At 48.6% G+C, this 16,188-nt stretch overlaps 7 protein-coding genes across 7 annotated transcripts; 3 read left to right on the top strand and 4 right to left on the bottom strand.

Moving 5' to 3' along the window:
* Positions 1-386: 386 nt before the first annotated feature.
* On the bottom strand, positions 387-1,847 carry N7495_006092 (uncharacterized protein; the record flags this gene model as incomplete). Its single annotated transcript, XM_057208743.1, has 1 exon — positions 387-1,847. The coding sequence occupies one exon, from the start codon at positions 1,845-1,847 to the stop codon at positions 387-389; it is 1,461 nt and encodes a 486-aa protein (XP_057062517.1).
* A 1,155-nt stretch (positions 1,848-3,002) lies between these two features.
* Positions 3,003-3,938, top strand: N7495_006091 (ATG3/ATG10 family protein; the record flags this gene model as incomplete). The annotated part of the gene is made up of 4 exons (XM_057208742.1): positions 3,003-3,125; positions 3,218-3,307; positions 3,376-3,591; positions 3,648-3,938. 4 exons carry the CDS (start codon positions 3,003-3,005, stop codon positions 3,936-3,938), a joined length of 720 nt encoding a protein of 239 aa, XP_057062516.1.
* A 317-nt stretch (positions 3,939-4,255) lies between these two features.
* N7495_006090 (U2 snRNP complex subunit MSL1) lies at positions 4,256-4,934 on the bottom strand (the record flags this gene model as incomplete). The annotated part of the gene is made up of 3 exons (XM_057208741.1): positions 4,256-4,543; positions 4,611-4,824; positions 4,873-4,934. The coding sequence occupies 3 exons, from the start codon at positions 4,932-4,934 to the stop codon at positions 4,256-4,258; spliced, it is 564 nt and encodes a 187-aa protein (XP_057062515.1).
* A 245-nt stretch (positions 4,935-5,179) lies between these two features.
* On the top strand, positions 5,180-6,349 carry N7495_006089 (WD40 repeat domain-containing protein; the record flags this gene model as incomplete). The annotated part of the gene is made up of 3 exons (XM_057208740.1): positions 5,180-5,402; positions 5,462-6,048; positions 6,113-6,349. 3 exons carry the CDS (start codon positions 5,180-5,182, stop codon positions 6,347-6,349), a joined length of 1,047 nt encoding a protein of 348 aa, XP_057062514.1.
* Positions 6,350-6,660: 311 nt separating this feature from the next.
* Positions 6,661-7,929, top strand: N7495_006088 (lipase family protein; the record flags this gene model as incomplete). The annotated part of the gene is made up of 2 exons (XM_057208739.1): positions 6,661-6,861; positions 6,958-7,929. The coding sequence occupies 2 exons, from the start codon at positions 6,661-6,663 to the stop codon at positions 7,927-7,929; spliced, it is 1,173 nt and encodes a 390-aa protein (XP_057062513.1).
* Positions 7,930-8,579: 650 nt separating this feature from the next.
* N7495_006087 (WW domain protein) lies at positions 8,580-12,279 on the bottom strand (the record flags this gene model as incomplete). The annotated part of the gene is made up of 3 exons (XM_057208738.1): positions 8,580-9,116; positions 9,167-9,773; positions 9,830-12,279. The coding sequence occupies 3 exons, from the start codon at positions 12,277-12,279 to the stop codon at positions 8,580-8,582; spliced, it is 3,594 nt and encodes a 1,197-aa protein (XP_057062512.1).
* Positions 12,280-12,798: 519 nt separating this feature from the next.
* On the bottom strand, positions 12,799-15,278 carry N7495_006086 (uncharacterized protein; the record flags this gene model as incomplete). The annotated part of the gene is made up of 5 exons (XM_057208737.1): positions 12,799-13,180; positions 13,279-14,626; positions 14,680-14,800; positions 15,044-15,053; positions 15,109-15,278. The coding sequence occupies 5 exons, from the start codon at positions 15,276-15,278 to the stop codon at positions 12,799-12,801; spliced, it is 2,031 nt and encodes a 676-aa protein (XP_057062511.1).
* Between the last annotated feature and the right edge of the window lie 910 nt (positions 15,279-16,188).

Raw genomic sequence — 16,188 nt, 5'->3', positions numbered from 1 at the left:
GGTCTGTTCTTCGGAGCTTCCAAGGTTCTAGGCCACGCGGTGTAGACGTGGACGATGTATGACTTGGCAGTTGGCAACTGCAGTTGAAGTGCATAATCTCTCATTATCATCAAATTTCAGGCGCTGAACTAATGTGACATCACGAATGAAATAAATCAAGGAAAAATAAATCAAAAGAAAAAAAGGAAAGAAAAGAAAACATTCAATGAGGGTATACCCAGCAATAGACTCCAAAAGTCCCAACACCATAGCTTTGCTTTAGCTTTTTTCTGTAACGCCAGGATAAAATCAGATAACTCCAAACTTCAAGTATTAAAGTTTCAAAAACTTCATATCGTAAAAGTGAAAAAAAGGAAAGTGTCGTATAATATGTGGAAAGGTGGGTTTCAAGGCCGCACATGGCGATAGTCTTGGTTGCGAGATCGACGGGGATCAGTATAGCCTCTATCGGTTTCGCCATTGATAAGGTCGGGAGATACTATTGTGGGGAGAGAAGGTGCCATGCCTGGTCGCCGATACCTACTGGCGATATGTTTCTCCGCATATCCAGTAGAAGGTCGGGAAGGGACCTGAGCCGCGTACTCGGTATATCGAGGAGCGCAGAGTGTAGATCGGCGGGATCGAGACCCGACAACAGTGGTCGGATCACTGGAGTCATACCAGCGATTAGTAGTAGTAGGATTGAGATCTTGACTAAGATGACGAGATTTGTCGTCGAATCGGTCCAAGACCATAACATTCTTGCCGCTGTCAGCAACAGATGAGCTGGCTTGTGAATCAATTGATCCACGGGTCTGGCTGCGCTGAAATGAGCAAACGGATGCAGCCGAGCTATAACCGCTGTCGGTTTTGTTGTTTGATTGGGAGGTACGTCGAGAATCCTCGGATGCAATCTTATCGATGAGACCATCGTGATACATGGAAATGCCTTCGTCTTCAACCTCCCTGGGAAACCCGCGTGATCCAAAAGGTACTGTGATGATGGGAGATTTCTCAAAGGAGAACGGACTTCCGGGATAGTCCTCTTGCTTTTTCGTGTCCAGAACAGGGATTTCCAGAGTGGTGCGTTCGTTAGGAGATGGATTGACAACCCGTAGAGATCCCAGCTTCAACGCTCCCAATTGAGTGTATTGAGTATCGGTAGGGCTCGACGGGCGGATGTGAGGGGCGGCCGGGAGCGATTTTTGTCGCGGAGGAAGTGGCCATTGTAGAGCATCGGACTCAACAAACTCATCAGCATAGTCCCCAAGGGAAGAAGGCAAGAGAGGGATCTGGCCTGCAGTCCGTCGAGTTGCCACTCCAGGACGTGTGAGAAGGGATCGGCGGCGAGTCAGGGAGAAGCGCTGGTTGCCCACTAAGAAATGGGTGTTGGAGGCAGCCGCATCGGGATTCTCATAGATCCTACTCTGATGTTTCTGATTGGCCTGGAAAGAATTGGCTCTCCTCAACGGCTCTGAATAACCAGTTGAAGGTCTTCGTGCGGAGCGCGTAAAGGAGAAAGAACGGGAATTTGGTGAAGGAGGCTCCCAATTCAGGTCATTGATATTGTGAATTGAGCCTGGAGTTGGAGTCTCAGCAATGCTTTGGCCCGGTGAGACAGGCTCAGTCTCATAAACAGTTGGAGGGATCTCTCCTCGTCTGGGATAATTGCTTCTTCCACTTTCTGAAATGGAGGATCCCACCCAAGGGTTCTGCCATCCAATCAAGCCGGAGCTTAGCTCTTGCGGGTCATTAGGGCTGGGTAGAACAGGGGAGCTCAAAGCAGCCAGCTTCTTCTTGGTCAACGGTTTTGAAAGGCGATTGCAACGCCGTTCATCTTTGGAGAGAGTTGACTGAGAATTTCCCATGGCTGGTATATATTTTCTTGAAGGATTCAACAGAGGTCAAAGCATGGGGTAAGGACGTAGTAATATAGCAAATGTCTCTCAACAGGCTTTCATTCAAGGACTTTTTGTTTCTTTTTTATTTTTTATTTTTAATTTTTCGTTTCGATCGGGAATCCGGACAATTGACGTCAAATAGGGCCAAAGATTGCAGAATCTGAGCAAACTCGTGCGACGGCCGTATTTAAAATCAGTGCAATTGGCGGCTGAAGGACTTCCCGTGCGGAGTTGATGGAGTCGTGGGGCCGTGTTTCGGAATGAGAAGTCTGATGATGAAGTTGAAGATGAAGATGAAGATCAAGATGGAGATATATGGGTCTTATTTTGGACTTCTTCGGTAGTAAAAGGGGGGTAGAACTGATAGTTCTGGAGGGGTACGTATAGTATTATATACCGATTGACTTGGGGCTGTGATGGTTGAAGGATGTGAAAAGGGAAAAAAAGAAGACCCCAAAAAGCGGAAGTCTATACAAACCTTGAGATGGTGAAACAACAAAACCAGGGAAATGACTAAAATGCAAGATGAAAAAGGAAAATAGTCAGTACCTTGGGAGGAAGACCAAGCATAATAACCTGAGACCAAGGCAGTTTTAGCCTCTCTAGACTGCATTCAAGTTAAGTACGTTCAAATCGGAAATCGGAAATAATAACAATAATAACTGCATGCAGCTTAAGTGGATATGATTGGCTCGGACCTTAGCCGCAAGCGGGAATGAACTTGATATACTGGATTACTAAGTATCTGGTACTTCTGTCTCTATATGGTACCACCTAACATTCCAAAGTACCTTGGACTTTGGTATCGAACGAGAACAACCTCATTGTCCGTCTTCGTCAATACTACGGAGTACTCCGTACTAGACCTACCTTACGTGGCCCCCTCCTCTAGGATCCCCCAGGCCCAACTAAAGAATCCCCCCTAACTATTCTTAAAAATAATACCCCCAAATTCCTAAATCGCTATCTAATTTCCTGAACTCCCCGTTAAATCCTTTAAAAGTCGGAACTCGGAGGGAACGGGAGGAGCACACCCCACAATATTCATCTGTCTCTATCTGTCTCTATCTGTTCTCTATCCCCTCCCCGGAACACGGAGTTAAACCCCCCCTGGTCTCCACCATGGCGTGCCAGAGCTTGTCCGCATGGCCTTTGCTTAACCTGCAAGAGTTCCATCATGCTTGTCAGGCCCTCTTGCTTCAATCCCAAAGTACCGGAGCTTGGTCCGTTCGACTTGTCACACATGTATGTCCCTCTACATTCTTCTTCTCGACCCCTCCCTGCTTCACTGCATTCTGTAACTTGATCGAAACAGAATGGTGACACGTATTGGCTAGAATGGTACAAGCCTCAGAATCACACAGTGCATGGATGTGGTGCTTCCAGATGAGCCCACCGACCTCCAAGAACTAGTGGAAGATGATCCGGTGCGGTTGAACCCCATTCTACACCGGCCTTTCTTCCAAGGTTAGGTCTAAAATACATTAACTTATAGGAAGCTCTCATTCGCATTGATCGCAATCCAACATTACACATAGATTATGATATTGTACTCTCCCCAACATATCAAGTCCCGATCTTGTACTTTGCTCTTCGTTGGATCAACTATGATGCCCCTATCGGGCTGGATGCGGTCTATCGGTATGTGGTCCCCGCTCACTATCAATCCGAATTGAAGAATGTTGGAGTCATGGGTGGAATCAGTATGGGCGTAGGTGCATCCTCCAAGATTACAAGAAAGAAACGACAAAGTTCATGTCTTCATAGTATCATCCGATATCTGGCACTCCGGCCTTTTTCATACATCCATGCAACACAGCAGAAGCTATGGCTCAAATTGCAGGACAGAACGTCACTCCTGGGCTATATCTTCTCCTCTGGCTCGGTCTCGTGGGGCATTGTGTTAACCTGCACGTTCCACGCGAGATGATTACTGATAGTACCGGTACATCTGGAGACACCTTGCTAAGAACCGACCAGAGGAAAGACACTGAAACATCGCAAGTTCAAGAAGCACATACTATTTTAAGTAGGCCTGGCCCTCATCGATCAGCTTGAGTCAGGCCAAAAGTATTTTCGTCTCATACGCGCGAACCAAATGACCAAACACATATCCAGCCAGGGTGTGAAGATACTTGGACATTATTGAGTCATTCCCTAAGGTCAGGAAATGACCGGAGGAAAGTAAGAGACTGAACCGTCGCAAGTTCGGGAGGCAGATGATTTCAAAGTAAGCCTGATCTTCGATTAGCTTTCAAGCTTTCAAATCAGGGCCAAAGTATCCTCGTCCCACGCGCACGAACCATCCAATCAAACTCCCATATGTAGCCCAGAGCACTTGCGCCGAAGGCTGAAGATACTAAAATATTATTAAGTTATTCCTCATCAGAGGCCTCCATAGAAACATCACTATCCTCATCCATTGGCGCGTCATCTTCGTCACTCTCCTCCTCGCGAGGTCGCTTGAGACCCTGGCCCTCGCCGTTAACCGTGTTTACCACACCCACTGCGGGTCGCGTGGGAATCGTGCCAGGTGGGCCACTGAAAATGGACTTTTGTAGATCGGTCGACACTCCAATAGGTTCGGTGGAAGCCGAAGGTACAGCGTATGTGCCCCGGAGCTTTGCAATGATATTTGATGAGCCCTTCGCGTAGGCAATGCTCTGCAAATGAATTAGTATCTGAAAAAAAAAAAAAAAACGAACATCCCGAAGCTGTGACAAGACACACCATTTCTTTGCCGAAAAACTCAAACCCTTCAAGTGAGCGCAATGCTTGTGTGCTAGCTTGTACATCTCTAAAGACGACGTGGGCCTGGCCTCGCATTTTGGGGGTGTTCAAGGCCACAACATCGAGGACGGTGCCATAGGTTGAAAAAAGGGTGTAAAGTGATGAGCGCAGGTCGGACTTGCGAAGTTTATCAGGTAAATTGGTACAGTAGAGTCTAAAGAAATCAGCATCTCATATCATATCGCAATGGGAGAGATCTGACGTTTGATTCGGAGTTCCCACTTTCTTGGGATCGAAAGCTCGAGTTCCAACTTGGGTGGCCATGATGTTATTGAAAAGAAAAGGACCTGGAAATTGTTCAAGATTTGAGGAGAAAATGCTGGTGAAGAAAGTAAGAATGGAGCTTGGTGGGTTGAATGTAAGCCGACTTCTCCAAACCCAAGAAAAGAAATGGGTCGGCTCAGGTCATGTGACTTGATAATAAGTAGCGTCATCCCGCACTTCCCTAACTCCCCTCATCAACAACATCTATATCGACGGTAGAGAGCTCCTCCTGTCGTACTTTTAATATGGCCTCCCCTCAAGCCCACCACCTCTTTCATGCTCCAATTGCTGACCATTCGTTCTCCTCTGACCGACAGACGCTTGCTGTCGCTCGGGAGAACAACCTGGAACTGTACCAAGCATCAGGCAGCAAGTTCTCGCTGAGCGATGAACTCAAGGGCCATGAGAAGACCGTTACTAGTGTTGACATTGCTCCGAACAGCGGTCGAATTGTCACTTGCTCACAAGGTGCGTTGTCCAACGCCCCACCCCCTCAATCCGTGGACTAAATCCGAATCACTCCATAGATCGCAATGCCTACGTCTGGGAAAACACCCCCTCCGGCTGGAAGCCCACCTTGGTCCTTCTTCGAATCAACCGCGCTGCAACCTTCGTCCGATGGTCCCCCTCTGAACAGAAGTTTGCTGTCGGCTCCGGAGCCCGCGTTATTGCCGTTTGCTACTTCGAGGAGGAGAACGACTGGTGGATCTCGAAACACTTAAAGAAGCCTATTCGCAGCACAATTACCACACTTGCTTGGCATCCGAACTCTGTGCTGCTCGCAGCCGGCTCCACCGACTCCCATGCTCGCGTCTTCTCGAGCTTCATCAAGGGCATTGACACCCGCCCTGAGCCTAGCGCCTGGGGTGAGCGACTTCCCTTCAACACAATCTGCGGTGAATTCCTGAATGATTCGGCTGGATGGATTCAGGGTGTTAGCTTCTCTCCCAGTGGTAATGCTCTGGCATTTACCGGACATGATAGTAGTGTCACCGTTGTTTATCCCAGCGCCCCTGAGCAACCCCCTCGGGCCATGTTGAACATCTCCACCCGACTCCTGCCACTGAACAGCCTCATATGGAATGGCGAGAATGAAATTATTGCAGCTGGCCATGTAAGTCTCTTAATTATTCATCTTTTATTAACCACACCTGACAACGAGCTTCCAGGACTGTGAGCCATTCCGCTTCCAAGGCGATGAAAATGGATGGCAGCTCACGGGCTCTTTGGAAGACAAGTCTTCTGGTGCTGGCGGTGCTCGTGAGGAGTCTGCCTTGAACATGTTCCGTCAGATGGACCTCAAGGGCCAGACTAAAGCGGATACCAAGCTTAAGTCGACTCACCAGAATACTATCAACACTATCCGGGCTCACGATGAAGATAATGGACAGGTCAAGTCCTTCAGCAGTAAGTAATACGATTCTTTATATTCAACATACATGCTAACACCTATATAGCTAGTGGAGTTGATGGCCGTGTCGTGATCTGGACTCTGTAAATATATTATTTGATAATATTAAGCCACTCTTGAATACATATACCTAGGTATGAATTTAACTGACCTATACAAAGAAGACCAATTGCTTTTGTATGTATCTAGCCGTTATCTAATGTTACTTGGCGAAGATTGTATAGTTACTTCCCCGCAAAGTTTATGGATTACCTAATCCATTTCCCCAGGTTTCCAAACTTGCCTCTCATTCATCTCCAACTTGACAACTACGACATGTTCTATCATCAGCAAATCACCTTTCTTTCTATCATATTATTATTTTCCCTTCTATGTGCTGGATCCTTTCAAAATATAACTGGCTCAGTCTCTAGTGATCTGTTTAACTCTCTCGAGGAACTATCACGACTGGTAGATATCTCCTACTGCGTGGGTACCACAGGTGTTCAGGAGCCATTCCAGTGTCTCAGTCACTGTGTAGAGTTTCCAACTCTGGAGCTAGTTACTGTAAGTGTTCTGAGCTGAATAAATCAGTATCTCAACAAGCAATATCAGTTGCTTACAGCCCCTTAGACATGGAATACGGGTGTGCTCTTATCCGACTCGTGTGGTTATATTGCGGTCTCCCATCCACCAGCAGAGAAGCGCATCGTCGTCACATTTAGAGGAACATACTCTTTTACCAACACAATTATCGATCTGTCGGCATATCCTCAGTCTTACGTGCCATATACAGGCGACGACAAAGAAGATCCAGGAAATGAGACAAAGTGCCAGAACTGCACCGTACATGCTGGTTTTATGTCTTCGTGGTTAAATACCCGGCCCATCGTGCTGCCATATGTACTGGCAGCTCTCGAAAAGTACCCGGACTACGAAGTAACGTTAGTAGGCCACTCGCTCGGAGGAGCAGTAGCTGCACTCGCCGGTCTTGAGATGCGCCTCAAGGGTTGGAACCCACTAGTCACTACTTTCGGACAACCAATGATTGGTAACAAAGCATTTGTGAAGTTCCTGGACGAGCAGTTCCAGCTAGAAAGAAGTGATAGCAAGCTTTCGCCCGACGCGGAGGCCCAACGATTCCGACGCGTCACCCATGTTGATGACCCAGTCCCTCTTCTTCCGCTCACAGAATGGGGCTATGCACCACATGCAGGAGAAATTTTCATCACGAAGCCTGAACTTTCCCCTATTGTTGCAGATATTCAGATGTGCATGGGTGACCATGACCTGCGATGTATCGCTGGGTCGGAGATATCTGCTTTTTTGCTGGATATATATCAAAACCCTATCCATATTAGGTCTCGTTCAGATCCATGCTCATCATACAGCGGCGTCTCTGGTGCCGGCCAAGCTATATTGAGAGCGCAGAAAGACGGCCCTATACATTGCGCATCTGACGATCCCATGGCTCCTCTGCAGCCTAATAATTGGGACTGGTCCCTGATTCCAGCCAGATACCGTCTATGGGAACTCTTCTATGCTCACCGTGACTACTTCTGGCGAATTGGCCTTTGTATCCCGGGCGGAGATCCTACCGGCTGATATGCTTCGGGATTGATGCTGGATCAACAGTAGCTTCTAATCGACTACCAACTAAATATTTTAGCTACGCAAAGCTTGATGCATTTGTGAGATGAACTCGGCCAACCTCTCTTCCGAGCTAAATTGAAAGTACGTAAGGACATCTTTCTCAAGCAACATACCTTGATTTTTTTTTTCTTCTAAATATGATCGAGCGTGTTGGATTTAGCTGAATCCTCTCTCGTACTCTTCCGCAGTGAATGATTACCAACCATAGTTGGCCTTGGGATGTTTTATCATTGTCTTTCCAAGAGACGCCTTATTTGGTTGCCCAATTACGTTTCCGAACGGGATACCTAGACCTCGTCGCCAAACAGGTTTCACAAGTGTATCACACAGCATTAGGCGACTAGACACCAGAAAAACTGCATCTAGTTTCTTGATAGCACCCGTGGACTCAGATAAACCCATAACACCATATCAATTATCAGAAAAGAATTGAATGCCAAAAGGTTATATAAAAAATCATATACGGATATCTAGCTGAACGAAGATATGCAAGAAAGAAAAAAAAAGCACTAAATTCATGCTATTCGTAAAATTAGAAGACCAGATGAAAGGGAAAGCCAGAAAGAACCTCAAATTTAACCTCTCCCAAGGCCAAGCCTCAATCAATGTCCAGGCTCAAGACTTGGCACAACGACAGGACCATATTTGACCACAGTTGCATATGCACCTTCGCCCTGCACCATGAAATCAGCAGCCAAGCTAAGCTTGCTCCCCTGAGCCGGTTGACCGTAGGGATTGGCAGAGACAATTTCAGGGTCATAAGCGACGATAGCGACATAGTTTCTCCGAGCCATCAGTTTCCGATGTTCACGGGCCTGGCCGGTAACATCAGTCTGGAAGATCTCCATCATATCTTCTTTAGTGTCAGTAGGCTGCGACGAGGAACGGTGACCGTTGGCAGGGACATAGAGGGGTTTGCTACTGCTATGGAGAAGTTTAAGGACATAGGACGGTGGCGGGGTGTTGACGACAGGAGAGGCAATGAGCTGGTACATGGTCTTGTGATCGGAGGGTTGAGCAGGGTCGTGGACAAGACCAGCACCGCAGACGCCGACGGCGCCTGAAAGAAAAGTCATCCGGAGAGACTTCTGGTGAGCGATGCCTTGCAGTGTGCGAATAAGGTAGGTCCGTTCAAGGTCCTAGATGAGTGTCAACGAAAAAGTCTCATAAATTCATTTGAGAAACAAACCTTTGATTCATGCGTCCATTGATCGCGCAGCTCGTCCATTAGGTCAAACTCTCCAAATGGACTCAAAATGCTACCCATCAGTCCGGACTTTCCCACAGCACGCTTAACAGAGTCGAAGCCGGAGCCTACAAACTCCTTTGCTCCAACAACACCGGCAACTGAGCTAGTTACTTTGCCTAGAACATTATAAGCCCCAGTCACGGCTCTTTTGCCCGTGGCAACGGTGTTTGCGATGTGCTCTGCCGTCTCCAGTCGAGGGTAGATGAGAGGCACAGATACCATCCATAGACAGTGCTGAACACTGGGCGGTAGCATTGCAACCTTTGGGAATATACCCTGGTATGTGGGACCGGCCATGACTTGATGGGGGTTACGTTCAGAGCGACAGTCAGGGCCAACAACCACCACGCCGGGACCAAGGTACTTGACGAAATGCCAGCCAGTTCCGGTGATGGTAAAGAGATCTGTGTCATTATTGACATTGCGGAGAATGTCCAGAGTGGTGTGGTGTTGGAAGAGAAGATACATCTCAATACCTATCCGGCCGATATTCTTGAACATATTGGAGAACTGCATATGCTCAGGATATGAGCCGAAGCCATCGAAGCTGAGAATCATGTTAGCAATGAACGAGAAAATCAGATGAATGAAAGATAAACTCACATATCGTGATCATCAATCTGGCAGATGTAGGGGATTTGCGCAAATGACTCTCTCAAGTATGGCTGGTCAAAGTGGCTGGTATAGTAATGGAAATAAGCATGGGAGACATCCTGTTGATTTGCAGCGGTCCAGGGAGCATTTTTCCTAGCTTCTTTCCCACTGATAGCCAGCCACTGTTTGAGACAAGCAATTTCCTTCCACATTCGATCAGCGTAGATTTGGCCTCCGAGACAGAGTTGCGCGTGGAATCCTCCAATCTCATTGTGTTTCTGCATGATATCCTTCCACATAAGACCCACACCGCCGAGACGTGCACGCTCGTTAGCGTTGACATTGATAGAGAAATCATTGCCAGATGTTGCAATAAATCGCCAATTCGTCTCACGCCGTCCTGCAACAAGAAACTCATAGCGAGTACAGCCGAGGTGCGAGGTAATAGCATAAGTCCATTTGGCAGGACCAGCATCATCCATCTGCAAAGAAACCTCGTACCTGTAAAAGGTCCACCGTTGATGGGCTGCAATATTTGTTGCTTTGAGCTGTCTCGGATTAGGCGACAAATCGACACTCTGGTGGAGGTGGATTGTAGGTGGTTGTGCGGCGTCTGTCACCAGAAGAATAGAGCCCAGCCATAGTCCGCGTTCGAGATCCATGTTTGTATATCTTAGGTATGGGCCAAAGTACACACCGTTTGTCGGTGCAGTTTTGTAGAGGTCCATCCCACTGCTGGGCGGAGGTCCCGAAAAGCCCCCCATCATGGGAGACTGGAGACTCTCAAAGCCTGGGGTAAGTGGGATACCTGGAGACGCCATGGACTTACCAAAGGCTGAAAACCCGGGAGATGTCAGAGGATGGCTGCTATAAACACTACCGATAGGAGACAGGGGCGTTTCATTCAGATTCAGTGGCGTAGGACCCTTGGGGAACTCCCACTGAGTCGACTGAGAGGGTAGATGGATGTAGTAATATTGGCCCGAATTTGGATCCATGTGTGCAATCCAGCCTTCAGGAAGGGGAGGAGGTGATGATGGCGTGGGTCCAGAAGGTCCAGAAGGTGCAGGTGAATTTACCTGCACAGTTTGTTGGAATATAGGATGATCGTTGGCAACTGTACTCTGCGGTGACTGTCCCATACTCTGTTGCTGGCGAGGGTCATTGGCAAACGCAGGGTGTTCATGTGAAGAGATTGACGAGACCGGGGAAGCACCAGAGACAACAGCTGGGTGAGACTGATTGTTTGTTGCTGGATGTTGTCCAGCAACAGCACTAGCGGCTCCACCGATGGCAGCGGCAGAAGTAGGGGTACCGGCGCCAGCACCGGGCTTCTCAATCGGATATCCGTTGGCGGCAGCAGGCCCAGAGACACTTGAATAGGCCGGAGGAGGTTCATCGGCGAGGCGCATCCGATCCATGTCATGTTCCAGTGTATTACTTGGGGGTCTAGATGCATGATGCTGCAGAGATATGTCCTGCTGAGCTTGCTGTGGCTGCAACTGGGGTTGGGCCAGATGTTGCGGTGGAGGGCTGCTATATTGAAGCGGATGAGCCGGCGCCTGTTGATCTGCCGTTACGACTTCTTCCGCACCCTGATACACGGTGGGGGGACCATGTGGTTGGGTCCCTGGAAGTTCAGTCGGTGTCCATGGCCGTGGCACCGAGCCTTGCTGATAGGTCGGTTGCTGTCCAGAGTACGGTTCTGCGCGTCTCTGCGCCGCCAGACTGGTTGCCTGAAGACTAGTAAGAGTACCCGTGCCAGCGATACCCGCCGCGGCATAACGAGCCTCGATATCAGAACCAGGTTGCTGACCAGGTCCCGCGATAGGGGTTTCCGGTGGTGGGGGAGATCCGCGCTGAGCACGGGTAGTAGAAGTAGAAGCAGTTGAGCTGATGCGATTGATACCACCAGAAGAAGACTGTGGAACTTGAAGATTGGCCGCGGGTCTTGGAGTCGAACCCTGAGGAGGCGGATAGTATTGTTGGCGATATTGATATTGCGCATCTGGATTTCCCTGTCCCGTCGGAGGTATCGTAGGACGAGGCCACGGCCTGGCGGCGAGGTCCGGTGCATCTGCGGGAGACTCTGGTAGGGGCTTGGGTGCAGCACCACGGCGCTCTGCCAACGTAGCGACTCGAGGCTCGCGACCCTCCCGCGGCCTTAGGGCTGAAGGATACTCGGCGGGGCTCACAGCACTGGGGCCAGCCGGTGGAGACCCATATCTGTGGGTGTCAGCGGGACGTTCATCGTTGGGACCAGAGCTGCGCATTTGAGGACGAGGCCGGTCATCAGGATAAGGCAAACGAGCGTTTGTTGGACTTGAGTTTGAATCAGGAGAGCTCGATGATCTCTTGTTAATTCGCAAAGGTTCGACTGGAGAAGTACCGGTAGGCCTAGAGGAGTTGTTCAAGAACAGTTCCTCTGGGTGAATACCACGGCTGTCGCCGGGGTTCATTGCAGCAAGTGTTTTAAAGTCGCAGGACGCAATAAGCAGTAAGCCGACTGATGTGTCACCAATCACGGAGCTGAGGCCGCAGATCTGTGATGTTACCGGAATCTCCAGATGAGGGGCACTTGTGGGTGGATATGGCCTATACTAGTTGGGGAACGGGCAATAGAGAGATAGTAATGAACTGATCGGGCTGCAGAACATGTCTACCTAAATCATTACGAAGAGATTTCAAGTTGCAGAAAGATGAAACGAAGAATAAATTGGAAGGTTTATTATTATAGGCGCCAACTGAGCGAGGCGCGCTGACCCCGCAGGTGACAAAAGGTTCATCACAATGTACTATAGTAGGGCTAGTGCTACTTTTACTCTTGTAATCCACTCTTTTAGCATATTCCACATCAAATTTCGTTTCTGTACATATACACATCAGATCATGCCCTAATAAAACAACAAAAAAAATCCCCCCCCCCCCCCCCATGATTCGCCAGATGCCCAATATCTAACGCCAAAATGATATCCCCACTAAAATCCAAAATTGACCATCTGTAGCCCTTCTTGGGTCATCAGGTCTGCCCAGTCAACATCCAATGTGTGACCGACTCGCATCAACCGCTCCAGTTGTCGCTCATACACGGTTTGCAGAATGGTTCGTGTTGTAGCTGCGTTACGTCCCATCCCATCCTCCTCATCCTCCATGCCCGTCATTAATTCCATAGCCATCATCTTGAGACCACTGGCTGATGCAGTGGCACCTGCAAGGAAGAGCGGGAAAACCAAGAAGTGACGATCAGCACGCCGTGTGCTGGTGGTACGCTCAGCAATGCGCAGAATCTCCGATGCATGGTGGTCAATCTCTGCCTCAGGAGCAACGTCCGATTCAAGACGCTGACCAGACCACATGCTACTGTATGAGAACAGTTGAGATACATGGAAGAGGGTTGCTGACTAGTATACAAAGTTAGTGCCTGAAAGATGAAAAGGGAAGCATGAACAAGGACAAACCTGTTGCAAAAGTTCCTGGGATCGCCGGGGAGGCCATCTTGGTGTTGGTTCCAAAAGGCAACGCTGGGAGACTCCCAGAGCTGTGAAAAGGACTGACGCAGATCAGAGATCTCCTTGGTTCGTGCGTTGAATTCAGAGAAGGGTCGAGACTGCTTATCTTGACGAAGTTGAGCAGCAAGGAAGCCAAGTTGGGCAGCCAATGAAAATGTATCAGCGTAAAGGCGCATCATGACCGGTAAGCTTTCATGCTCATCGGGATAGATGACACTGTAGCCCTCCGATCCGGAAGGGTATAGAAGACTCTCCCATCCAGGAAGCATGTGATTGTCCATGATAGCTCGCACAAACTCTCCAGTACCTGCACCACTCAACAGAGCATACAGGTCAATGTGGCAGACCCACCAGAGAATGAACGGGTGAGGTTCCCGGCCAAACTTCTCCCTCCGTAGAAATGAGATGTGCAGTAAACGGGAGATGTGGTGAGACCAGAGATTTGAGCCGTGGGGCTCGGCTGCAGCAACCTCGTAGATCAGGAGGAGGAAATGTGTGAGGAAAAGACCATCCGACACGAGATCGTCGTTATTTCGAAGGCTGGTTTGCAGAGAAGGGAAGGCCTGTTGGTAGTACTGCAGAGCATCGACGGTCTGCCCAGTCCCGCTGTGCGAGAGACTGAGGGCCGAGACAGCCATTATAGCGTGAGATAGCGGAGGGAAATGAGAGGCTTCTCGTTCTAGAAAGTCTACGCTCAAAGTCATACCACTATTCATTCCAAATGAATCATCCTGACCACGATCATGTGAGAATAATTGCTTCCACACAACGTGGCGGAAGTGAGAAAAGAGTGTGTTATCCTGACTTTGTTGATCCACGTGCGAGTCAAAGTAAGACAAATGGCAATCATCAATGATGACCGGTGATGGGAGAGGGTCGATCAGAGGAGACAAGGAGAGAGAGCAGAACGGATCTGAAATCTCGGAAGTGGGAGAGACTCGGGATCTGCTGTTGGAGGAACAGCGCCGAGTGACATCTTCAAATGTCTTCAAGATCACGGTGTTGGGATCAGCCCCAGAATTGGTCAGCGGAATGGAAGCACTTATAGGGCTACTGGCCACAGAGCTATTGGACTCGGCAGGCTCGATTTTGAACTGGGGATTCTCTTCTGAATACTCCGGCAGTGAAGCAAAGCTATCTGGCACCATCACTACATGGTAGGTGCCCGGTGTTGAGCCCTCTGCCTTTTTCTCTCGATCTTCATCGGATGTGAGGAGGGAAAATGCGGGGAGAGAGTCGCCTAGGGAGAAATATTCTGATCGTTCCTCGCCGCTAGTAGGAGGAGTGGGCGAAGAAACTATGGGACTGTTAAGGCCAATGGAATTCCACCACGTGAAGATAGAAACTTACGATCCCAGATGAAGTTTCCTTCCGTCTTCACGTCGGCCATACGGCCCATAATTCTCGGGGTATCATCGCGGAAAGCCAGGCGTGGCCGATAGTCGCAAATATGGCCGAGTCGAGTACATTGCTAAAGGTGACGATGAGTAATGTTCTTGTGGAGCCGATGGGGAATGAATGTCCTACATTGCACTGTGGATGTCCCTCATCACACTTGACTATTGAGGAATGTTGATCAGCCACCAAATTCCGCCACATCTGTGGAATTTCAGGAAAACAAAAAGACTCACCTTTGCGACTCTGTAATGTGCAAAAAAAATATCCCTCATCAGTCCCATATTCTGGATCGATTGCGCGCATAGAATTGACTCACCCGACATGTCCTAGAATTGCAAGATTAGCTGAAGAACTGATATTGTAACAGAGTATTATACATACCAGCATCCTGTACGTGATCGTGGAGGAAGGCGGATTCGTGGAGGAGCAACCAGGCTCTTTTCTGGCTTTCCCTCGATGAGCTCTTCCTTCGGAGCGATGATGGGCAGGCGCAGGGGTTTCCCAGAGGCATGGCCTCGGCGGTTTTGCATGACTAGACTAGTGACCGTCATAAGGCTGACTGGATGCCTGGAGCTAGATGGAATCAGAGAGATGTACAAGCAGACGGGATCGCAAGAACGAACGGGTGTAACGAGGATCAAAAAGTAGCCAGTGTATGTGTAGTAAATAGAGATAGAGATAGAGATAGAGATAGTGGTAGTAGGATAGTAATAGTATTTAAGGGAAAGAAAGAAGGGAGAAAGTAAATGAGGGTGTGGGTAGAAGAGAAGAGGGAAAGGGACATTATGTAGTCAAGACATGGGGAAGTTTGGGGCAGAATACTGCATGGTTCGGCGTCTGTTTCTTTTTGGCTTGACGGGTGGCGGGAATTTGGGAGGAATTTCGGATGCGAAGTTGAAGTACCGAAAGGGGAGAAAAGAATTAAGGGGAAAAAAACACACAGAACAGAAACAGAACAGGTCAGATTACATGGTCCCAGTCCCATACTCATGGGATCACGCAAATCCGGTTCGTCCGGGGAGCTTAAAAAAAGGGAACCACAACCAAGATCTAATATAAGGTAAAATAAATTAATTAAATTGGCAGTGTAAAATAGAGAGATAGAGAAATAGGGAAATCATGAATTAGGGAATAGGGAATAGGGAATAGGGAAATCGAGAAATAGTAATACAGTACAGCTCAGAAGGCTTGCAGGTGCCAACCATGTGGGAATTTTGAATTGAATTGTGCTATCTCTCTCCAGCGGAGACTTAACGTAGAGAGTAGTTCAAATGCTAGTAGATTCGGGAGATTTCTCGGGAATCATTTAGGGCTGGCTGACGGAGTACATACAAGTTACTCCGTACGGATTTGAAAAAAGACTCGATCGGGTCCGAAAGAATGTTAAATTGAGACGGAAATATCTGGGGAATTGGAAAACAATGTAAGGAATGAAAGGAAAGGAACCAAAGAGAAGAGAAA

The sequence above is a fragment of the Penicillium taxi genome (genome assembly GCF_028828555.1).
Source record: "Penicillium taxi strain IBT 34144 chromosome Unknown utg000004l_segment0_segment0, whole genome shotgun sequence".
In the NCBI taxonomy this organism is placed as follows: Eukaryota; Fungi; Ascomycota; class Eurotiomycetes; order Eurotiales; family Aspergillaceae; genus Penicillium; species Penicillium taxi.
The sequence above is the reverse complement of the archived record's forward strand: the minus strand, read 5'-3'. Positions and strand labels throughout refer to the sequence as shown.